The following is a 25,983-nucleotide window of genomic DNA, read 5'->3' as shown; positions in this document are numbered from 1 at the left end:
AAACTAGTCAAACGCTAAGAATTTCAAGTATCAGAGAGGGGTGGTTGAGGAGAAGGGTGATCTGAATGAGGAAGGTCAAATCTAGAACTGGAGGTGCCACAGTCGACTGACAGAGTGCCAGGAGTAGTGTATGACAGAAGAATGCCAACAATTCTTAAAATTAAAGTTTATAAAATAGTGGTTCAACCAGTAATACTGTGTGGTACAAAAACCTAGAAAATAAATTTGATCTTCAGCTGACTCTCAGTTGCTCCAGCATGGGTTATACCATTTTAACAATTGGTGCAAGGGCAGTGGTCTCAAAATAAATGCAAAAAAATGTAACACAGCTCATTTTTGTTAACAAAAACGGTTTCTTCTGCCATATAGGTGAGGCACTCCTCAAATGAGTCCTTGTTGTAAGGGATTTAGGCATTATTACTTTATACCCAACATCTCTTTATGACCGATGTATGCTAGGTGATGTGAGGCGTCACACATACCTTAAGAGTAGCATTAGACTTCTTAATACTGGCCAGACGTACGAGTCAGCCAGAGGTGAACTCCCTCATGTTATGAATACTGCAGCATGTAGAAGAGGAGGACATCTATGGTTATGGTAAGATTTTACACAACTATTCTGAAGCAAACTTCCACTACATGTCAAGCAGATCAACCTTAATAGTTGGATGGGCAGCCTCAAGTTCTCCCCTGGTCTGTCTTGTCTTGCCTTCCTTGAAGCTTAAAGGACTGTCTTGAATAAGGTTTTTTGGTTATGCTTATAGTGGTCTGCAGACTGAGTAATACTTAACTGTGAACCTATGATGAATCTGAAAATGTTGGCAGTTTTTGCTCATTTCTTCAGACCTTTTCAGTAGTTAGATAACTGCATATCTTCGTGCCACACCTGATTGGATGGGGGCTGCAAAGCGGTGCTTGCACCATCATACCTGAGGAGGCAGAGCATAGAGCTTTCCTTTCTTTCTGCTGTTGAATGAAAACGGATATGCAGGTGTCCATCCACACTCACTCCCAATGTTTTTACCATCTGAGCGTTGAACAATAAATCTGAACAAATGGCAGATAGCTTTGTTGTTGTCAGTGTGGCCTCTTGGTTCTAGTTAATGTCTGATTTCTTTCTCTTTACTCCCTTTATATCATATTCCATTAGCTCTTTAACAGCGTATATTATTTTTTATAGCACAGCTGCACAGTTCGAACCCAAATGTTACATGATATTTTTCTTTCTTTTTTTCAGAAGCAAAAAAATATCAACACTGTCATCCTTTCAAATGTTACACAGAAATACAACTATTTACAGCCTATGCTAAGTCCACACAACATGATTCTTAGGGTTTGCTTCAATGAAAGAAGGGAGAGAACCATTTTCATTATGCGTGGTTGTACTTGATTGGTGGAGGGAAGGGATGTACTTGACATGTTACATGCATTGAGATTAGTTAAAAGTATTTGAAGTATCAAATGTTACCATTATTAGCTTATTGCCATGCAGTTTAGCTAAGGAACAAAAGAAAAACCTACATTTAATTTGGAGAAATGGGCTATATTTTTACTGTGGGGGTAGATTGTACTACACAGAGAAATAGTGATGAAGTTCTGTTTATCTCAACTAATTGTCAGAAATCCGTTTGCTTATCTATCTATATCTGTAGCTTTCCAACAATGTATTCATTAGTTATTTCTTCGTTAGTGATTGATCCAGAAGGGCATTTTTCAGTAACACACATCCTATAGCTGGATGTGAGGACAGGAATTTTTAATTGTCGGTCTATAAACTGTGTGTTAACCTACATTCACAGAACAGAATGTATTATATGTATCTTCTTTGTTTTTTTCTTTGAATTCTGAAGATGTGGGGTTTTGCTGTTGTCAGCAATAAAATTTTCTGTTAGATGAGGTCAGTGTTCTTTGTTTTCCTTCATTAGATTCAGTATGATGTGACAAGAATCCAGCAGAAGATGAAGGAGCTGGTAAGCCTGCATGATAAGTATTTGAACAGACCAACTCTTGATGACAGTACTGAGGAAGAACATGCCATCGAAATTACCACACAGGAGATAACGCAGGTAAATATTTTTTTTGTGCCGTTTAACTTTATGCTGACTTCTTCAACTTGAGTATTATCTGCATACACAGATTGCCCTTGACAGTAGGTGTTCTTGCATAATGTCCACTAAGGGTCAGTGTACTTTACAGCCAAAGACTACTTGTATAGTTAGATGTATAGATATGTATTTTTTATATTTATTGAACAAACCGGAACAAGTATATACATTCAGCACCTTGGTGATTCTTTTATAAACCTTTAGCACCGCAAGTTAATTTCTGAGCTGCAGTTGTGCCACGAGAGGTTGTGCCTCATTCTCTCTGCATATTCCTGGTGAATGGCTGTCCACCTGGTGTTGCCATGAAATTTGTATGCAACACTGACAGGGTGTGCACTAGCTATGAGGTGGAACTTTTTTTACTGATTAAGTCTATATTACTAAATATATTTGCATTCTGGAAGCCAGTTAAAATAACTGTAATCTAATAGTTATCAGAAAAGGCATAGTTCTCAGCACTCTGTCTTACCATTCTAACTTGTATATATCCAAGAATGTTAGTTAGCATTTTTCTCATATGCATACCAGTTCCTCCATTGTAAAACCACCAGTGGGGAAAGCAGGTATAACAAAGTCAGATACTCTAGTTCAGATAAAACATTTTCTTTGACATACCAGTATACTTTTGGGGCAGAGTTAATCGTCGGTGTCCCTAAGAAGAGGTCCATGGTTCAGTACAGAGGCTAGGAACATGGTTTATATGTATTCTGAGCCTTGAACACCAGGTCTGTTCCTGTATCTCCTTATAATGGAAGCATTGAGGATTTTTTTCTTTGTGAATTGTTTTTGCATGGTTCAGCATTTTGTCTGCAAGTATATACCGCTTTAATGGTTTTAAACATGCACAGACTGCACATATTAAACAGGAAACTTATATTATGGGAGATGTAAATATTAACTGGCAAATAATCAGTGACCATAATCCCACCTTATCTATCAACCTTTTCAATTTCACACAACGTATAAACTATACCACCAGGCCCAACAAAACTAACCTCACAGGCTCCATCCTAGACTGGATCCTGTTGTCTCATCCAAATCGAACCACAACATCTGGAATTATTCCAGACTGGGCGACCACCTCCCTGCCTTCACTTATAGAACAACAACTTCTTCCTCCTTCTCCCACAAACTGTTACACAATCGCAACTTAACCAAATGTAATTCCTCCACCTTCTCTGACTCCCTCAAATTCACTAACTGGAACCCACTAAAAACCCTACCCCTGGACGAAGCCGTTGATTTCTTCAACACCATATTCCTTACTATCCTGAACTCCCTAGCTCCAATTCGTACTAAAAGAGTCAAAGCCAAGACCGCCCCCTGGCTTACTAAAGAAACCAAAAAAATTATGCAACAGAGACGCATCCTGGAAAAAAATATCTCCAACCTAAACAACCTGAATACTTACTTAAATACAAACAATTACGAAACCTTGCCAAAAAGCATGTCATATCAGATAAAAAGTCTCACTACAACCTCTTACAAATAAATCATGCAAAAAACCCCAAACAATTCTGGAATTCTATTAACTCTCTTCTTAAGCCGGGCCCAGCAAACAACCCTTGCCCTGATGCTATCAAATCTGACCAAGACATTTCCAATCTATTCAACTCCTTCTTCACCTCTTCTATTGCTGAGCTAACCAAAAACCTTCCCTAACAACACCCCCACCCCCCTCTTCCCATGACTCCACATCCTCACTATCCCCTCCCCCTACCTTTGAACTTAAACCTGTAGCCACCCACTTTATAAAGAAACTTCTCTCCAAACTTAAACCTTGCACAAATGCCCCTGACAACATCCCCTCCTCCTCCTTAAAAATTGCCGCTGACAGTATTGCTTTCCCTATTAGCATCCTGATAAATCGATCCCTTCTCGAATCTTATGTACCCAAACTGTGGCGCTCTGCCTTTATTCTCCCACTCCACAAAGGTGGCAAAACTTGTAACTTCTCTAACTTCCGCCCCATACCTATCCTCTTTCCTATATCAAAAATCCTCGAAAAATGCATCCACCTGCAACTCATGCAATTCATAATCAAACACCAGCTGCTCTCCTACCCAACACGGTTTCCGCCCCGGACATAATACTAACACAGCCCTTCTCTCTTTCTTACACTCTGTCAATTCAGCTCGAGACTCTGCTAACTTAGTTTCATCTGTTCTCTTAGATCTATCCAAAGCTTTCGATACCATCTCCCACTCCCATCTACTAAACCACCTATCCAACCTTAATATCTCCCATAAAACCCTATCCCGGTTCTCCAGCTACCTCTCTGACAGGTCCCAAGCCATGAAATGGGGCCAAGCCTCCTCCAGCTTCCTTCCTACCCCCACAGGAGTTCCCCAACTTGGCCCACTGCTATTTAACATCTTCATTAATGGCTTCCCCAAAGCTATTCCCAATACCAAAATTGTCCAGTACGCAGACGACTCTACTTTGATCTGCTCTGCCCCCAGCCTTAAAGAACTCCAATCTCTAACTCAAACCGCCTTCACAACCACTGAAAATTGGATGCATCAAAATCACCTCTCACTTAATGCTAACAAAACTAAGATTCTTCTTTTCACCCACTCAAAATTCTCCACCACTGAAAAAAACTCATTTCAGATTTCTTGCCTTAACAACTCCAACATTAACACCGTTCCCTCCGCTAAACTCCTAGGGTCACAATCGATGAACACTTAAAATTCAACACCCATATCCAACTTAACATCAAGAAAACCCATATAAAACTCGGCCTACTGTACAGAACTAGTCAATTCCTCTCCCCGACGTACCTTAGCCACTACATATCTCCTCCCATCTCTTCTATATGGTGCCCCTCAGCTTACAAATCTATCTTCTACCTTAAACTCTAAACTGGAAGTATGCTACAATAAAATTTCCAAATTTGCCACTAAGGCAACTTCACGCTCTCATCACTGCACATCCCTACAAAGTCTAAATTGGCTTGAACTCCCCAATCAACTAGACTACCTCCAAATTGTCTCAGCCCACAAATTAATCTTTCAACCCACCCTCTGCCCCGCACTATCCAATATCCTCCAACCTTACACCCCCCCCCAGACCCCTTAGATCTTCTAACCAAAACCTCATCTCTATCCACAAACCTAAACACCCAGCCGGTCAACTTTTACTCTCCTTTTCCCTTGCTAAAAAATGGAATGCCCTTCCCTCCACACTGAGGACCTGTGACAACCTACACTCCTTCAAAACTAAACTCCTCTCCTACTTGCATACTCACCGAAAATGTAACTGCACACTTCACTCTATACCTGCCAAGCTTCCCTCTTCGTTCTCACCTGGCTAGCCTTCATACCTTCCATATTTGTCTTACATTGCTAATGTAACTAACAATTTCTCCCATCCCTATGCAATTTGCCTATCATCCTCCTGGACTGTTTCTGTAATCATCCAATGTTTAATTTGTATGTAAATCAATTTATCTTTTGTAATTGTGTGATTATTATGTCATGTAACATTGTATTATGGAGCTTTTCTCCCCGGGCCTCCACTGAAAATGGGCTTTTAGCCCAGTGGACCTCCCCGGTCACCAAACTGGAATAAATAAATAAATAAAATATATGGCTGTATGCAGAGTAATCACTAAAGAACTATTGCATGCTCTGAAGCATGTGGTGCTTTTGGCAGCCCACTGTGACTTCAGTTGTTTCATCTGACATAAAGTCAGTCCTTGTGAAGTTTTTTTTGCCAGCTGCATCCTTGTCATGATATATACATTTTTGGGGGGCCAGTGGGCATTCATCTGAATTAGTGCTGTGAGGCATGGATTTTATCTGATGCATTTGCACATGCCAGCTGCATTCCTGCAGTGAAGTTGAATTTATTTGATGCTTTTTACCTTCTAGCTTCATCCGTATCACAGTGTAAAAATGTGTTTGCTACCATTGCACATGTCAGTTGCATCACTGCCATGATGTAGAAATTTGGTGGCATTAGACATTCTGGTTGAATCCTTTCCATTATTTAAAGGTTTGTTTGCATTAATATGGGTAAGTACAATATGGAAGCACAAGTATATTTGCAACTGTAATAGTTGCCTTTACTTCCGTATGAGTGCAATCTAATTAGCAAATGTATATTACTTAATGTCTATTTGTGTATATTCTGAATGTCTGTTTAAAACGTGTAATATGTTGGAGCTTTTCTTCCCGGGCGCCCACTGAAAAGTTTTTTTAGACTAAACACAGTAAACAAAAGTAAAATAAAATATGTTTGGTACCAGTATGTGTGCCATTGGCACCAATACTGTGATTGGAAGGTTTATTTAGCACTGTTCTGTATCTCTGTGAAGAGCATCTTTTCAGTCTCCTTCAGCCCTAATGCAGGTTATATCTGTGCCTGTTTTTTTTGTGGTTTGGGTACCTTATGAGCTCTTTTAGAGCAGAAGGTTACATGGCTGTGAGACTGCATGAGAAACTTAGATTAGCAACCAGTAATCTGAAATGATATTGTAATTCGGCAATGTATTAACTACCCACCAAAGCAGTGTTTGTTTGTTCTGTGTTATACACTTTCCCTTCAGCCCTTCTTCAGTGAATGACAAAACACTTCAGTATCATCCATCTACTATTTAACTTGAGGTAGTTTCAATGTTGCCCCGCATTCCCTTTTCCTTATGTGGTAGCTCTAATTCAAAGTGCTTACTCTACCAGAAAAGGTTGTGGAGAGTACATAGTAGTGTCTAGAAATATCTAACTGGTTAGGACTGCCACTTTACTTGTACATGATTTCAGTCCTATATTTTTGGTAAGCTTTCAAAGCTGTTGTGCAGTTGCATTGGTCACATGCTCATTGTATCCCATGTCCTACTAAGATGTTAATAAATTACTTAAACTAGGATAAAGCAATGTCTGTTTTAAAGTCCACATGTTGCTGTAAAGACTTTGCCCTTTTGCACACTAATTGTATTTTCTCCCTCAAGTTGTTTCATAGGTGTCAGAGAGCAGTCCAGAACTTACAGAGCAAAGCACGTAGTTGTACAGAGCAAGAAGAACGTGTCCTTCGGAATGTAGTATCATCTTTAGCACAGTCTCTTCAAGATCTCTCATTGTCATTCAGGCATTCACAGTCCGATTATCTGAAACGTAAGTATGCATCTTGTTTAAATGTGCGAGCACAATGCTGGTAGTGTATTTGTTTGTTTGTTTGCAAGCAGTGGTGCAGTCTTGTAGTCCTAAGACTTTCATAATGCAAAAACACTGAACATTTAGTGCTGTTAGATTAATCTAATGTTTGTGTGTCCAATTTCCATTGAGATAGGAGTGAGTAATTAAAAGAGAACTCCACCCAAATGTTGTTTCTTTCCGCAAACTGATATTCCTTCCCTATAATCCAGCACTAAATACTTCACATACAAAAGAAAAGTATCTATTCAATTTGTTTTATGTCTAGACCTATTTCTGTTTGCCTGTCTTTCTTGCATTTTCTCATCATCAGTTACATCACGAAGGCTACTAAGGGTAGCAGAGTAAGTAGATTAGGTCACTTATTTCGAACTACAAAGTCCATAAAAATAAAGGCTCTTAAACTGTGGCATTTAAATATAAGGTATTAGTCACAGCTTAGCAACATCACACCTCAGATATAGTGTAACCTGGAGTATGAACAAAAGTAAGGCTTTCAAGCTTAGTTTTCAGATGCAAATGGACAAAAATGCATAACTCGCACTTTTTTTTTTCTTATTACATATTAGTTGCCTTTCGTTGCCTTTCCCTTTATTCAAAAAAGAAAGAAAATACTTTCATCTTGATCTTGTGTTCTGTCAGTATTTGCCTTTTTTTCTGCACTGTATTTCATTTACATATTTCTTCTGGTGTTTTATTGCAGCATTTTTGCATTGCATGCTGTGTTTTGTTGAGACAAGTCTTTGAGTTAGGGAAGAAAGATTAAAGATCGATTCTAGCCACAGCATTAACAACACAAGCCATCTCAACCCATATAACACCTATTAATCATAGGGTTCAGATTTCTCACACTTGAACACTGAACTACACAGGGCTACAGTTGTTACTTTGAAAAAAAAAAACTATTTGGCTACATTTTCAATTCTGTCATTCAAACAATCCTTAAAATGCTGTATTAGAGATTGCTTCATTACTGGCCAAGTAATTAAAAATGCAGATTGATGCTGGTAGGCAAAAGTAAGAAGTCGCAGTACTTTTGTAAAATGATGATGAGACAGAGCGAGAGAATCACAATAAATGACCTTTTCATCATAGTGATTTCTCTCTGTCCATTTGCAACATCAGGAAGGCAAAGACATTGACTGTAAAACAAAATTATGCTACCCATGGCAGCCCCCTTTCAGACTATTTTGAGGTATAACAAATTAGAATACTTTGATACAGAGACATTAGTAATGCAGAAAAGTATTTTCAGTTTTGGGTGTTCTTTAAGTGATAACGTTTACCAAGTTATTTAAAAGATTCTTGATAAAAAATAGCATAAGGAGACCGTCCTCATTTAATTGAGAAAAGTTGCCATCTGGCTTGCTCTAACATTAAAGTGAATCCAGGGATCTGTCTGCTCCTCATTTAAATCTTTTCTGTTTGGCCACTTAATACGGTTTATCAGATTTTGTTAGAGGTAATGTTATTTTTATACATGTTTAGCTTGACATAGATATATGCAGGTGTGTGATTTGTGTGCACGCGTGTATGTATATGTAAATATGAAGGGTTATGATCAGGTCTCAGATGATAACCTTGTTGTTATGTGTTCAAGGCATGGATGCCAAGAAATTCACCTTGACAGTGAAGCCCAAGAGTTGAATCTTGGCATCCATGTTAAGAACAGAATAGTTCAGTGAGACACAGTCATAACTAGTTGCAGTACATGTAGCTTTATCCACTCCATAATGCATCCTTTGATATGGAGTCAGGTTTGTATGTGCAAATTTAAGAAGTCAATTACACTTTTTAGTAGCTTTACTGTGTTTCCGCTGCAATTGCTTAGTCTGTATAGTTCATATTTTTTGCATTCTATGCAGTTAGACGCTGCAAGATTTACTGAAAGGAAAAAAGTCAGTTTTATTGAAATAAACATAAAAATTTACTCAGCATATTGAAGTTTTTCCATTTTTACTGAAAGGGCGTGGCATATTCACCCAGTCTGTCACATGTGTGAACTTTTGTATAACTAGAATTGCAAATCTGTTATTGCTTTGTTTAGTTATTGAAACAGGACCATGCTTCAGGTTTGAGTACTGCTTTAAAAAAACATGACAGCCGTATTCTGGGGTATTTATAGAAACAGTTTACTGTTATGTGAGTCAGGGTAGAAGCTAAGACTCTAGTATTACTGGATATGGATTGAATGATAGTGTTTCTTAGAACCCATACTTGAAAGTAGGTTGACTGAAATTTCTGATGAAGTTTAGGCATTGAAGTGAACAAAAGTGTGAATTTGTTGGTTATTTATTGAAAAATGACTACTAAAATTTTATTCAGTTTGACACTTTGTTTCGTGAGGGTGACTCATTGTGCCATTGGATTTTTATTAGGTTCTGGTGTGGTTTGGCACATTGGCTGCACCTAATTTCAGGAATTAATGTAGATTGACTGCCAAGTTTGAGAAGTAGCCACTTTTTTGTGCACTTTGTCCTTCGATTGTATATTCTTAAATGTTTCCATTGTCAAACTTTGTAACTATCTAGTTTTGTTCCTCACAGTATCTAATTGGTTAATTGTTTTGATCTTATGGTTATGGAAATGTACTTAATAGTAACTCATCTGTGTTGTTCATACCTGAAGAAAGATGTAGTATATTTCATACATTTGAAGCTGGTTCCGAGATAGGATAAGAAAGTGTGAGGCAGCTGAGGGTGGGCAGATGAGTGTGCAACAGCTGTGGAGGAGAGTGGGCAGATGAGTGTGGCTAGCTGTGGGGGAAGGGGCAGCTGAGTGTGGGCTAGCTGTGGGGGAGGAGTCAGCTGAGTGTGGGCTGGCTGTAGAGGAGGGGTCAAGTGGGCAAATGAGTTTGTGATGGTTGCACCACTTGCATACAGTCTAGGTCATGGCTGCTCACTTGCTTAAGTCTTCATATTTTGTATATTTGATGGGCAGACACTGTGTAATACACAATGACTTGTTCTTAGACTCTGCTTTCTTTTATTACTTTAATTTCCTGAATTCTACATTGCTTCTATTCCATATTTCTGTAATGGTGTTATTGTGGGCACGTTCTTGTTATCCAAAAACACAAAACTGTATAGTAAGTATGAAACCATTAAACCTTGTCCTTTTCCCTGTCAATGTAGATATCATCAAATGTGTGACTGATATCCTGTTTTTTTAACATTTGGTGGAAGATGAAAAATGCTGCCTGTGTTGCATTTAATTCAAAAAGTACTGCATAGTTATCTGAGAACTTTTTGACAGCAATTTGTAAAGTGATCCACCTGCAGTACAGCCACCTAAAAAAATGCTTTATTTTAGTACAGTTTGAATTGTAGCTTCAGAGACTGTTAACTTGAATTGAATAGCCCTTAAGGTAACCGTTTGAAATGTCGAGACGGCTAGATCGAGTCCCAAAATGCTGAGACTGAAAGGCTGAAAGATCAGACATATATATTATGAAGGCTGAAAGATCGGACTTACATATATTATGTACGAGATGCTATATGTCAGAATATTCCCTTTTCTCCAACGTATGGTGATCTTGGATTAGGTGTGTATAACTTTGGGGAGCTTGCCCTTCACATGGGGGTGTGAGGGTGGCTTTCCCCCCTTCAAAAAGAAATTTAAAGGAGAAGTGTGGTTTGTCAAGATTTGCGCTTTCCTGTGTTTTCAATCTGTCTTTTTTTTTTGGCTTGTCAGCAATCGTCATTTCGAGTGCCAACATTTCAGTAGGAAGCCATATAGAAATGATCCACTTATTAAAATGTTTGTGCTGTTTTTGTCATTCTCAGGAATGAAAAATCGAGAAGAACGATCAAAGCACTTTTTTGAGACCTCCATACCATTGATAGATGATGGAGAAGAAATGGCCCTCTATGAACAGGTAAGGAGAAACACAGTGCGAGTTGTAGACTGTGAAATAATCATTGAGTGTTTCATTAATCTGATAATGTAAATGTATTAATTTGATATCTGATTTGTTTCAGTTTTAATAAGGGTAGGATGAGTTAATTAGGAACATTACTGAGGTTTTTTCCCACCCTGCTGTCACAGACTAGGCTGTAAGCAAAAGCGAAGTAGGAAGGCAGTTTAAGTATATCAAAAAAAAAAAAAAAGATGGGAAGGTAAGACTTGTAGTCTTACTGAAAATTTCTACAGTGATATAATTAGTTGGATCATGTATTTTGCATGACCCGAGTTTCATACTGCTGATAAATGTAGATCTCATTTAGTAATAAACATAGAGAACTGTTTTCCTTTGTTCATCTGACTTCTGTTAGAGTTGGAGAAATAAAAGCCAGCATTGAATCACTTTTATTGGAAGTTTTAGACCAAAACAAAATATAGTTTTAGAGAGAGAGTGTGGCCAATAGATAGTCATACCTCCTCAAATTCCCTCACCTTCACCCATCAAGACTAGAGTATCCACATGTGCATTAGCCTCCTTATTGCATCTTAAAACCTCACTATAAGCTAGCTGTAAGATTGTCAGCTTTTGCCAAGGCAAAAACTTGACCAGATCCCTGGCCTACAACTCCCCCAACTTTCCTATTCTCCACACGTTTCCCGCCTATTCATGCCCATTTTGAGACTTAAGCCACCTCCAAATGATGTGCCCTTTTTATCTTTTTCTTGTCTTTTGTAGCCAGTCTTGGACTTGATGGCATTGTATTAAAGTGATGCCATTGTTAAAAAAAAAAAAGGAAAAAAAAAAAGAAAATCAGTTCTATGTATCATTTTACAAACTCTGCCATTTGGTTTGTGCTGCCGAATGTAAAACTGGAAATTGTACAGTAATCTCCAAACTACCATTCATTCTGATTTTTGATGGTCTAAAAAAGAAAATGGATATGTGGCTGTCCTAGTTGGCTCAATCACCTTGACAAATCTGTAGTTTGATATGACTGCTGTTAAAGGCTACAGTAGTTCACTCCTGACATGACATACTGCTAGCCTAGTGCATTGTAAGTGGCTGTTTAGGAGGAAATGATGAGGTTATGTCTATGCCTTCTGACATAAACCCATAGCTAGGTCAACTGGTGCCCTGGGCAGACTCCAGACTGGCACCACCTTAACCAGAAGTTGAGGACCAGAAAAAACACAAAACAAAATAGCCTCTAAACTGAAGCAAAGAACTAATGCAATTTTTTTCTGTACTAATGCGCACAACTACTAAACACATTTACTTATGTAGCCACAATAGCACCAACAGCTTCTTAAATGAATCCTGGTACTGCGTTCTCACCCAGTCAGCAATTTTTCAGCACTGATGATTGTTCCACCTCCCTAATTGTGATGCTGTTCGAGGTTTGGATTAGAACTAGTTTTGCATGTGAGTGTGAGCAGGTATCCTTTTTTTGTACCTGCAAGTGCATAGCTGCTTAATAGCAGTCAGGTGGTCCTTGGCTAAAGGATAGTTTGGATAATATTGGGTTTGCCCTGTTGAGTCAGGTTGGATTATGTCTTCAACTGACTTTTACCTTCTGCTAAAGATTAGTTCAGATCTGCCTGAACTGGTAGTAACTCAAGTGGATTGACATAAAAAAATCCCACAGCACTTGTTAAAAAAGAGTAGGGACGATCCTTGGTGCCCTGTCAGAATTTCATCTCATTTGAATAAACACCAGCTCAGATTTCCCCCGAAAAGAGGCTGCTGGCCCAGTGGGTCTAAACCTGGTCAACAGTGTGTGTAACTAAATAAATAACTTTAACCTCACAGATATTTGCTGTGCCCTGACATTGAGTCCATAGTGTGTAGTGCTCCTTTAGAAGAATTCATTGTTCTGTTTCACACCTGTGTGTCTTACTGTGGACTGTCACTTGTACCTTGAAAGCGTTGGTAACTTGTGTACTTACTTGGTCTGTAGTCATAGCTGAACATGTACTGATTTTGCTTCTCTTTGCTATGTAAGCATGTGCATCTAATTTTTAATTTTTGTTTGAGGTATTAGTGAAAACAAATATAGGGGGTTATGAAGACCTCCTTGAGCAAGGTGACTGTCTACCCCAGGGGGTTCTGAAGTAGCCACTGTCTGTCCTCATAACATTAATGATTTCTGTACCCAAGTGCCTCTACTGCCACAAACCGGTGTAGGCTGTGTAATGAGTGCTCAAGCAGCAGCTGCTTTGTTCTGTTTGTAGGCAGTTTGTCCTGTGTGAAGACACTTGGGCGCATAATGCACAAGGCTGTGTAAGATGATTTCAGGTTAGAGTTATGGTATCGTTGGAAGTGTCATTTTTTTGTTCATGTTTTTTTCCCCCTGAAACTGAGGCATTTGACATATTCTAATGTCCTTTAGCATGCTTTTGCAATTCATCTAAAATTGTCTGTCCCACTTGAACCAGCACAGATTTAGACATAGTTTTTTTGTATTGTGAAAATGGTCTTTTATCCCCCATAAATTGTTTGTTGTGATGTGCCCACCTTGAAGAATTGCTGCTGCAACCAGCTTTGGAATGTTCTCCATTCTGTGTCCCATGCTGACAAATATTGAATCTCCCTGGAAAGAGACCTGAAACTAAGCCAGTTATTGAAGTATATTTCTTGTTTGCACTGTGGTATCATCCTTTGTGAAGGGAGAATGCTACTAAGTGCAAGGTACATACCTGCCTGAGTCACACATTCAGAGAGAGAGAGTGAGCAACAGTGTCTTTCTTCACAAAATCCAAGGAAGTGCATTTCAGGTCATTAATGCTCACATGAACTATGATAGAATAGGTAGTGAGTTGAGTGCATGTGTAACTTGGTGGATTCTCTCTCCAGATAAGCAACTGATGTCCTTCATGGATGCATCTGCAGTCATAACAAGTGGGTTGTCCTGTCGTCAGGCAGCCCTGCAGTCGGCCGGATTCCAAAGTCCGGGTCCGGCTTCGGCTGATGTCGCACTCCACCCGACGTCATCTCTGTTGGTCTTCGGGTATATAAGCATCAGCCGACGCCATTTTCCTCAGTCTTTCTTGCCGCGTGGCGCCCGAAGCAGAAGCTGTTCGCAAGTGCCGGTCGGTCGGATCCAGAGATTACTTCTACCGAATACTACTTCGAAGACTTCTAAAGCTAAGTACCCCGTTGGGGACTCTTTCTTGCCTCAGCCGATGTCAGAAAAAGTTAACAATTGTTTAACCTGTGGGAAACAAATACCTCATAAAGATTTCCACTCTTACTGTCTGCCTTGTTTAGGCCCAGCCCACGACGTAGCAGCCTGTTCGGCCTGTACCTCTTTCAACCGACGAACGCTTAGGCGTCGGTCGGAGTTTGCAGAACAGTTTTTCGGTTCTGATTTTGCATACATTATGCCGTCGGATCCTCCGACTACCCAATCTACCAAAAAATGCAAAGATAAAGACCGACACTCGCGGTCCGCGGTTTCGGCCGAAACCACGGTAAAGCAAACCGCGAGTGTCTCGGTTTTGGCCGAAACCGAGAAAACTGATCAAAGTACAGCTGAACCTATTCTTACAACTGAGGCCCCTGCTACAACTCTTGAATCGACCTCAGAAATTTTACGCACTACGGTGGTTGACTTATCAGACACCATCCCCTTGGATGTCTCTACCCCAGCACGTGGTGCTGCTAGGCCTCCAGCAGCCATGTCCATTAAGGCCTTCGCCAGGGCTAAAGCAGCCAAGACTACTAAAACAGTGCCTGTTAAACCCGCCACATCCAGGCCCTCTTCTAGTTCTCAAATGCTTTCTTTGGCAGAAGATTTAATTTCTTTAATTAGAGGATCTCAATCTCACCCAGACAGGGCCTCTCAGCCCCCAGAGAAGAGACCTAGGGCAGAGCCCCCTGAGCCAGTGTCTTCTGATGATTCTGCTGATGAATCAGACATAACTGACCAGCCAGAGGCTCCCTTCTCCAATTTTGAAGATTCTGATGCTGAAGAATCCATTCCAGCTGCTTCCCCACCAGAAGAATTCTCCTTTGGGGAAACCTTGGCCATGCGAGAACAGTTCCAATGGCAGCAACAGGATTTTTCAGACTCCAGAAAAAGACTTAGGACCTTTCTGCACCTCCCACAGCACAGGCCCTTAGCTATACCTCCTGTTCTCTCTGTGGTGGATGATGCTTTCAATGATGTTTGCTCCGCTCCAGATTCTTTACCCCCAGCCCCTGCCAAACCAGACAGATTTTACAGGGTGCCAGATACTCATCACCACCTTTACAAGGCCCCACTTGCAGACCCAGAAACTATATCCCAGGGTCCCAAGGCAGTAGCCGACCACAGCTAAAACCCTATTCCTTCTGAAAGGGAAGCAAGGTCATTAGACAGATGGGGTAAAAGGTCTACACTTCAGCTACTCTCTCAGCTAGAGCTTTAAACTGTCAGTTTCACATGATACAATACCAAGAGTTTATGCTTGATCAGTTAACTAAAAAAACTAACCACTGATGAATCTCTTGATAAGAAATATGTATTAGAGATGGTAAATAACATACAACAGGTTAGCAACCATTCCTTAAAATGTGGCTATGATGCACTGGAGGCTTCATTTAGATCAGCCATGACAGGCACAGTGATAAGAAGGCATGCATGGCTAAAGGAACAAGCTTTACTGGATCATGTTAAAGCTAAGTTGCTAGATGCTCCTATGGACAAGACAAGTTTGTTTGGTACACCTGCCCAGCAGGTTATGAAGAAAATGGAAGAGAAGGCAAAATCTGTTCAAACTGTTAAAGATTTCTTGCAGGTTCAACCCCAAGGTTTAGCAGGAACTGGCCTGCCAAAATTGGTCCTTTCCTGACTCCACAAAATTTCAAAGGGGCAGGAATAGACGTTCCAGAGGCAGAAACCAATCCAGAGGAGGTGCCTACAGAGGACGACAGTGGCAAGGTACCAACAGAGGCACAGACACAGCCACTGCCACTACATCAGCACAACCACAGTGACTTAATCCTAAATCCGCCTACCAGGGAACAATTAGCAGCTCCTCTAGGCGGAAAGTTAACCTTATTTTCAAAGAACTGGCACTACATAACAAAAGACAAGTGGATTTTACAAACCATAGATCAAGGTTACGGTTTCACTTCCACACTTTACCAGTCAAAAGAGGAATGCCAAATCTACCTCCAAATCAAAAAACAGAGGCTCTACGCCAGATAATGGAGTTAGCAAACATGAGAGCTGTGGAAAGAGTGCCAACAGCAGAACAAGGAAAGGGGTTCTATTCCAGACTATTCCTAGTTCCAAGAAAGGAAAAAGTTGGAGACCAATTCTCGACCTGTCCACCTTAAATACATACATCATTGTCCCAAAATTCAAAATGCTGACCCTACAGCAACTTCTTCCCATGCTGGGCAAGGAGTCTTGGCTGGTAACTCTAGATCTCAAGGAGGCATACCTGCACGTCCCCATTCGACCAATCTGCAGAAGATACCTCAGATTTCTTGCAGGATCAGAGCACTATCAATTCTCAGCATTGCCCTTTGGCTTATCTACTGCGCCCAGAGTATTCACAAAATGCCTGGCATCAGTAATCGCCCATTGCAGACTACAGGAATTCAAATTTACCCATACCTGGACGACTGCCTGCTACAAGGGGACAACAAAAGCAAGCTGACAACAGATTTACAAAGGGTCATTTACTTGCTACAAGGACTGGGATACACAGTCAATTTACAAAAGTCAAGGCTGATACCATCCCAAACAAGGACATTCTTGGGCGGAATTGGACACAGTACAACAAATGGCATTCCTGACTACAGAAAACCAAAAGAACTTCCTCTTTACTTCTTGGCACTAACAAAACTGAACAAGTTAACAGCAAGAAAAGTTCTGCAGGCCTTGGGCTTCATGGCATCATGCATAATCTTGGTCCCATTTGCCAGACTACATATGAGGAAACTACAGTGGTACCTAAAGAATTTATGGTCCCAACACAGACACAGTCTAGAAACAGAAATCCCACTAATTCCATGCTTAAAACAGGAGTTCCTATGGTGGGCTCAGGCATGCCAGTCAAACCCAGGCCTACCCTTTCGCAGATGTCAACCAAGCCAGACCATCACAACAGACGCTTCAGACCTAGGATGGGGGCCCACATGCTGGACAAATGCGTGCAAGGATTGTGGACACAGGATCAACTTCACCTGCACATCAATCTAAAAGAAATGCTGGCAGTAAAACTGGCAATCCAAAAGTTCAAACCATTTCTCAAAGAGGGCCAGTTGATAAGGACAGACAACACCACAGTCATGTGGTACATCAACAAACAGGGAGGCACTCATTCATACGCAGAATGACCTTGGAGCTGTGGACCCTGGCACTCAGCTACAACATTCAGTTACAGGCAATATTTGTACCGGGGAAAGACAATACTCTAGCAGACATATTAAGCAGAACCACTTCGCATGCCCACGAATGGAAGCTGCACCCGGACATCTTCAAGACCATCTCAAAGAAATGGGGAATGCCACAGATAGACCTATTCGCATCACCTCTCAATCACCAGCTCAAAAAATTCTGCACAAGGACATTCCACCCACTAGCATGGAAAGTGGACTCACTCTCCTTCAACTGGAAAGGCCTAACAGCATATGCATTCCCACCTCTTCCTTTGATACACAAGGTACTACTAAAAATCAAGGAAGAACGTCCAAGGATAATCCTGATAGCTCCAAACTGGCCAAGACAACACTGGTACCCACTACTGAAGAGCATGTCTCGAACAATATGTGGCCAATACCCTGATGCCTTTGATGTTAACTCAGAACAACTACAGCATCATACATCCAAACCTAAAAACGCTGCAACTGACTGCATGGAACATCACATAGCAGCAGCTAATCCAGAACTTTCCCAAAGAGTTAAAGACATTATTCTTGAAGCCGCAGACCTTCAACAAGAAGGAACTATGCTGGAAAATGGAAAAGGTTTGTCATTTGGAGTACGGAAAGAGGAAAAGATGTGTCAAACATAGATATGCCTAACATTCTGGAGTATCTGGCCGAACTTCTTCATTCAGGCCTGTCCTACTCCTCCATCAAGATACATGCATCAGCTATTTCAGCAGAATACAGCTTTGATCCACCTGTTTTTCGCACCCTTTGCTCAGGCAGTTCCTCAGAGGAATCAAGAATGTAAAACCTCCAAGGAAACCACCATTACCAGCTTGGGATTTAAACTTTGTGCTAGAAAAGTTGACACTATCACCCTTTGAACCAGCAGCAACAGCAGACCTACAACACCTGTCATGGAAAACTGCTTTCCTACTAGCAATTACTTCAGCAAGGAGGGTTTCAGAACTTCAGGCCTTAATGGCAGTGCAACCCTTCCTAATCTTCCACCAAGATAGAGTGTCCATGAGGACTAATCCTACATTTATGCCCAAGGTGGTATCCAGAGTGTCTTTAAACCAGGCAATCCACCTACCTACCTTCTTTCCCAACCCACAAAACAGAGGGAAAGAATACTGCATACCTTGGATGTACATAGACAGCTACGCTACTACTTGGACAGAACAAAAATAGCAGAAAGACTGACCAACTTTTTGTAGCCTATGCAACAGGAAGGGAAGGAAAAGCTATTTCCAAACAGACAATCTCCAAATGGATAGGAAATTGCATACGATACTGTTACTCCTTCCATGGAAAACCAATTCCACAGAACATAAGACCTCATTCTACAAGGGCAACAGCCACTACCACAGCCTTCTTACGAGGAGTGGCAACCAAAGACATTATTGAGGCGGCTACTTGGACCTCCGTGCATACATTTGCCAAGCATTATAATTTGCCTCTATATTCCAGATCCCGAGCAGGGTTTGCCACTGCTGTACTGCAAGGGATCCTAAACACACCATAATCTACTTTTATCCTCCTCCCCTAGTTGGCTATGGTATTCTACCCACTTGTTATGACTGCAGATGCATCCATGAAGGACATAGTACAGTTTTGTACCTACCATAAATGTAGATGTCCGAACTGGATAGCATCTGCAGTCAGGATTACCCTCCCTCCCCCCCCTCTGTGGTACTCCTAGGGTGTTTACCCTCCTAATAGCTAGCTGTTGGCGGGGAGTCTTTTATGGTGTATTTGTTTGTATATATGTACATATATGCTTATTGTTGTGTTTACCTCTATCTATTTGGAAACATTGGCATCTATCCAAATTTTAGCCTGCAAGAGGGCTACTGGCATCTGGGGCAAGAAACACTGAGGAAAATGGCGTCGGCTGATGCTTATATACCCGAAGACCAACAGAGATGACGTCGGGTGGAGTGCGACATCAGCCGAAGCCGGACCCGGACTTTGGAATCCGGCCGACTGCAGGGCTGCCTGACGACAGGACAACCCACTTGTTATGACTGCAGATGCTGTCCAGTTCGGACATCTACATTTATGGTAGGTACAAAACTGTACTTTATCTCTTGTTCAGTCTGGTGAATTTGGGCATCTGTGTATCATACAGTGGAGCCCACTATGACAAGAGTCCTAGATAATGTGTTTGCTTGCCTTATGGGCTTTGCTTTTGGTGCTGCACTGGGTGCAGGCATATGTGTGGTTGCTGTTGCTCTTGGTGAGTGCTTTAGAAATTGCCAAGGATAGACATTGCCATTTATAGGTTTAGGAGGTCTTTGCAGTTTGGGAAGATTGCTTTTTAGTGCCTAGGCATAAGTTGTTCCAGGAGTGTGGTTGACACTGTGTGTGTGTGTGTGTGTGTGTGTGTGTGTGTGTGTGTGTGTGTGTGTGTGTGTGTGTGTGTGTGTGTGTGTGTGTGTGTGTGTGTGTGTTCTTAACAACCTTATTTGTTTTTGAGATTTTCTGCCTTCAGTGAAATTGTATGTGTGCATTTCTCACATACTGTCTTTGTTTCTTTAAAGATTAATTGGATTGGTTGTCTGTGAACATGAGACAATTGCTATATTGTCTCAAGATGTACAAGCTGACTGAGAGACATATGGAAATTGCATATCCATGTTGTCTGGACCTGTATTTAGATGGGCTGCTGTAGGTTGTGGACTGGGTTGTACAGAGGTCTGCTTGGGTGATCTCTGGGTTTGGCACTAGACTAGATTAGAGTATGCTAAGATATGGTAGTAAAGCAGTTTAATGTGCCAAATAGCTGCTCTAAGCTTGACTTTCCTCTGTGGCTTTGTTTAAGCCACAGTAAGCTACAGGCTTCAGTTCTAAGGTTAGTTTTATAAATGAAATTTACTTTTTGGGCATTTGTGCATGTGTAGGGTACTGCTAACCTCCTCATGTATAAACACTAGTAAAGATAGCTTGCAGGTGTAGTGCTACAATAAAACAAAAACTACCTTGACAAGACAATTTCAAGTGCCACAGACTTTTAGAATAATTTAAAGGCAAAACCAACACATAAAACAAAAGTAAAACAATAGTACTGTAAACAGTTAACTAAAGTGCATGCAGAACAGTAGACTAAATGTCTTACCTGCCAAGGATGTAGCAGGATTAACTCATGGCCCTCAGAGTGTGGCGAGGGCGCCAAACGGGTAGTAGCTCTGGGAAAATGAGCAGGAGACAATTTGTAGTGAGGGAGATTTGCTGAAAGTGTGCCGTACTGGTTTGCTGGGTGGACACTTGGTGCTTTGGATATATTGAAAGCAATGGGTTTGAAAGTAGTTAAATAAGCTACACTACAGACAGTAGCAGTGAAGGAGGAGAGGAGAGGGACTTTGGCTTCCACCCCTTATGATAATCTAATTTCCAAAGACACAGTATTTTAAAACCACAACAAGAGAAGGGTGGGAAGGTTGGGAAAATTCAGACTGGAGCTCTAGTCCTGTTTAGAATTACAGAAACATTTAGTTTAATGTCCCAATAGGGGCTAGGCAGACTTAAAGAACGGGGGAAAAACAGTAACAAAATAAACAGAAAGGCACTGGAGTATAACTTTAAGCAGGTATATACAGCTATAAAAAGTACTGAAGCACACATCCTGGAGCAGAATTGACAATACTGCCACTACTGGAATCCCACCACAGACTCTGACACCAGAATATGCAGAAATGTACTAGTAATGCTGTGTAATAAGTGATTAAATGAGGCTCAAATCTGGGCAGTAGATCACAATCCTGCCACAACTCTGAATGAAGCTACTAGACTGAGGTCGCAGACTGGGTTCATAATGCAAAATGCTACATTTTGTATGTAGTTCTACTTATTTAAATATGAGTGCAGTATAATGTATAAACAATGCTAAAATATTGCAGTAAGCAGTATAATGATTAAACATGCAGTAATAATTAATCTTCCCACAGCTTCAAATGAAGCAAAAGACTAAGGTCCCAGAAAAAAAAAAACTAAATAATATAAACGGATTTTTTTGTGCTTCTCTGTTTTTTGTTCATGTTTTAACCAAAAAGTTATCACCACACAGGTCACTAAGAGCAACTTAAAATATATAAGCAGAATTTCAAAGTTTTTTTTTCTTCCCTTTTGATGAAGAGCTCGAGTCTCTCAATTTTGGGGCTTTCTGCATTTCTGAGTCTTGAACAAAAGATATTTGAGGAAAAGACACTGCAACAGTAAATTACAACATTTGGATTTTACCCACCTTTTGTTCCTTTTATGTATGTATGGATTTTTCTGTATCTTTCTGTAATTCCATATAAAGGTTATCGTTGGTCTTGTGCTTTCAAAAATGTATGCATTGGTGTATTAGGTACACAGCACTATTTGCCAGATATTTCATCTATACCAGCACTAATGAAGGACTTGTTTCTGCAGGTGTTTTTGTTGATATAACACATGTCTTTGAAACCATAAACCGTGGCCTATTATTCCAAAAACTTAAAAAAAAAAAAAAAAAAAAAAAAAAAAAATTATTTTCGTGAAAACCTCTAACTCTGGTTTAAAGACTACCTTCAAGATAGACCTTTTCAAATCTTTGCTCATAACTCACTGCTTGAAGTAGACACCTTGAACACAGGTGTATCACAAGATTCAGTTCATGGTACTCGTTTATTCTGCTTTTTCTTTTGTCTAAATGAAATCACATATTACTTACCCAGTCATAAAACATTTCTCTAAACCCACGAATCCTTGCAAAAGGCCACTCAGTCTTAATTTACAAGTCTCTATAACTGCTTTAACAATAGTCTGCAAATCAGCAGATCAAAAACTAATGTCATGGTCTTCTTTTCTACAAGGAAATTGATTATATTACCTCCAATAGTCATAACAGATCTGCAATAGAGTGTTATACCAATGGTTACAAAACAAAATTGCTTTGTGTAATTCTTGACCCAGCATTAAAATTTAATATTCACATAGGCAAGATTTCCAAGGTAACATCACAACTACAACTGTTATGTACTCCCACACCTACTTTCCCCACTAGTATATATGGAAGTAGCTAAAAATGTCCTAATTCCCAAAATTGAATAAGCCCTCCCCCTTATTGCAATTTACTCTAGAAAATGAAAAAAAAAAAAACTGAATAATACAAAAAGCAGAAAATATAAAACTGAGGTTTGCCCTTCTTGCTGGCAGAAGCCACCACCACTGCATGTTGTATAGAAAATGTAAGGCTACCAATTACTTACAGCACTACTTACCTAACGATTATACTCAGAAGTTAAAGCTACCGCCTTAGAAGCAGCCAACAGGTTTGGTTGCCAACTATCTGGTATCAGGTGACCTTTCAGGCAGTTTACAGTCCCTCAGATCAGAATATACTAGCAGATTCTCTGAGCAGATCCATAAAACAATTCCATGAGTGGATGCTAGGGATGTTTTTCTGGACATTGTCCATCAGTGGGGAACTCCTCAATTAGATCTATTTGCCTCCCCTCTAAACTATTTTGTGCTAGAGTCCCATGCCCTCTGGCTAGAGTCCCATGCCCTCTGGCTTGGAAGGTGGACGACATCTCTTTTTCTTGGAAGACTGTGCTTCTTTATGCCTTCCTTCCATTTCCTCTCATTCCGAAAATCCTGTTCAAGATAAAACAGGATGCTCCCAAAATTTTGCTGGTAACTCCCTTTAGGCCCAGACATTACTGGTTCCCTCTTCTTCTGTATCTAACCGACTTTCACAAGAGAAGGAATCTCTCATCCATCCCCACCTGTCCACTGTTCAGCCAACACTGTGGGTGATAGAGTTTTGATCCCCTTCAGACACCTTTTTTTCTGAGGACGTGCTTCAGGTCCTGCAGGAAACCCATTACTAGAAAATCTTACTTATCCAAATAGAAGAGATTGTCTGTTTGGTGTTTTTCTTATAACCTGGATCCATTTACTGTGGATGTTCTTTTGGTTCTCTCTTAATTGTGTGAATTGCTCAATGCTGGGTTGGCATATTATGTTAAACCCCACCTTTCAGCTATCTTGGCTTGTCTGTCTTCATCTCCCCCTTTAGTCTCTAGATTTGAGGTCAAGCAGTTTCTTAATGGCATCCTTCACATTAGGCCTCCCAGGAAACCTGTCCCTCCTTTCTGGGATCTTAATTTTATTTTAGAAAAATTGACTCTGGCTCCTTTTGAGCCTGCTGTTTCAGCCTTTTTACAACATTGTTCTTGGAAGACTGTTCTTCTTTTAGCCCTTACCATGGGTGTCTAAACTGCAAGCCCTTATTTCTTGTTCCTCCTTTTTTATCTTTCCCTAAGGACAGGGCGTCCCTTTGTAGTAATTCTTCTTTTATGCCCAAGGTGGTTAATGAGTTCTCTTAATCAGTCTATTCATTTACCCAGGAAATTGTCTGTTCAGAGAAGAGGCAAATGGATCTACTTGAGGAGTATCCCACTGGTGGACAATGTCCAGAAACACATCCCTGTCAAGCATCCACTCATGAGATAGTGGCACATTCTCTTAACAGGTCCATAATACTATGTTCTGATCTGAGGGAATGTAGACTGCCTAAAACGTCATCTGAAACTGGATAGCTAGTACCCAAACCTGAAGGGCTAACCTGCATAGAGGATAAGACATCGCTCCCCCTTGCTTGCTGACATACCACATCACTGTGATATTGTCTGAGAATCTTGAGGGGCCTTGGAACAAAAAGAGAATGAAAAGCACAAATAGCCAACAAAATAGCTCTCATCTCTTGGCATTAATGTGATTGTTCTTTTGTCTAATCGACTAAAGACCCATGTACCTTCAGAGGGCCAAAGGAGCCCCCCAATCCCACGTCAGAGGCATCTGTGAAAAGTTCCTGAGATGGGATTGGAGGCTGAAAAGTAAGTCCTGAGTTGAGGGGACAACTGATGGAATCCAGCAGTGAGGTTCTAACTGAGGCATGGAAGAAGAGGGACTTGAAAATCTGAAGGATGAGAATGTTGAAGTCCGACCCACAGGAGCTTTAAGATGTGGAGCTTGGCTAGAGGAAGCATAGAAATGGTGAAAGTCATGAAACCCAGAACCCTCAGAAATTGCTTAGTTTTGAAGCCAGGGGAAGAAGGTATTGAAAGAATTGAAGTAAGGCCTTGGGAAAAGGCAGGGATGCCGGCATTGTAACAATCTGGATCCTGCATCCCAGGAAAAACATGATCCTGAGGAAGAGTCAGGAATGACTTTTGGAAATTTACGGTAAACCCCAGGCTTTGCAGGGGAGAAATAGCAAAGTGTAGCTGTTGAAGTTAAATCTTTAGAGAGAAGGCCTGAATAAGCAGATTATCCAGATAAGGAAAGACCTGTATCCCCCTTAACCCGCAGTAAGCAGTCACAGGAGCAAGGCATTTGGTGAAGACATTTGGGCAGTAGAAAGGCCAAAGGGCAAAGCAGAGAACTGAAAATACCAGGAAGCAACATAGAAACATAAAAATTTTCTGAAAAGGGGATGAATAAGAATGTGTAGATAAGCATCCTTGATATCCAGGGAAACTAGAAAAGGCTGCGAAAGAAACAGAGGAAACGAGGTTTGAAGGGACGGCATCTGAAAGGAAGGGATTTTCAAAAAGGTGTTCAGATAACATGGATCCCAAATGGGTCTCCAGGTGCCTTCTTTCGCAGGGACTGAAAACATCTTGGAGTAAAACCCCATGCCCCTCTGAGTAGCTGGAACTTCCAGAATAGTTCCCTGAGCCAATAGGCCCTGAAGCATGTCTGGAAAAAAGGGCAGTTTTTCCTGAGAACGCTAAGGAATGTTCAAAAACAGGAGAAGATATTTACAAACCATGTAATAACCCTGGCGAATTATGGAAAGAACCCAGGAGTCTTGAGTGATCTTTAGCCAAAAAGGAAGGGACAGAGTAAGACATAGAGAAACAGGAATGTGACTGAGAAGAACAGGGCAAGGATAGTCAGACGGCACCAGGTTCATCAGGAAAAGGAGGCTTTTGAGTAGGAGGAGTTTGGGTAGCCGTAGCAGGGGGAGCCCTTCTACCACCCTTTTTACCTTTGGGGGAGAAAGAGGCTGTCTACTGACACACATGCTTATTAGTTCAATTCCTCTAAAACTTGGGCACAGGGGAAAAAAAATATGCTTCAACTCCTGTGAGGCCTTGGCATTTTCTTGCAGGGACTTAAACAACTCTGCAGCAGCAGCACCAAAAAAAATGCTTCTTATCCAGAGAAACATCCATCAGTTTAGCCTTGATATCATCAGGCGAAAGCTTAAGTCTGAGCCAGGAATACCTCTTCAAAGCAGATCCAAAAACAGCAGCCCTGGATGAATCATCAGCTGGCTCATTGCTGCATTCAGTGGAATGGCGAGCTACTTGTGAGGATGTCTCTAGCAAGGCAAGAGAAGAGGTCTTCCCCTTAGAGCCAGGGAGATCTGAAATAGTCTGACAGGCTTGAGAGAAAAGAGCCAAAACTTATCTAGTTA

General features: G+C 40.8%; 1 protein-coding gene across 1 annotated transcript in view; it reads left to right on the top strand.

Moving 5' to 3' along the window:
* The window catches only part of STX16 (syntaxin 16), a 379,775-nt gene that overhangs the window by 178,179 nt on the left and 175,613 nt on the right, over positions 1-25,983 (top strand). Inside the window, exons 6-8 of the mRNA XM_044089972.1 lie at positions 1,926-2,066; positions 7,057-7,219; positions 11,044-11,135. Coding sequence (XP_043945907.1) covers positions 1,926-2,066; positions 7,057-7,219; positions 11,044-11,135 — 396 coding nt within the window. The remainder of the gene's footprint in view (positions 1-1,925; positions 2,067-7,056; positions 7,220-11,043; positions 11,136-25,983) is intronic.

This window comes from Protopterus annectens, chromosome 12.part0, assembly GCF_019279795.1.
Source record: "Protopterus annectens isolate FY-2018-M chromosome 12.part0, PAN1.0, whole genome shotgun sequence".
Classification (NCBI taxonomy): Eukaryota; Metazoa; Chordata; order Ceratodontiformes; family Protopteridae; genus Protopterus; species Protopterus annectens.
Note: the sequence above shows the minus strand (reverse complement) of the source record. Positions and strands in the feature narration are given on the sequence as shown.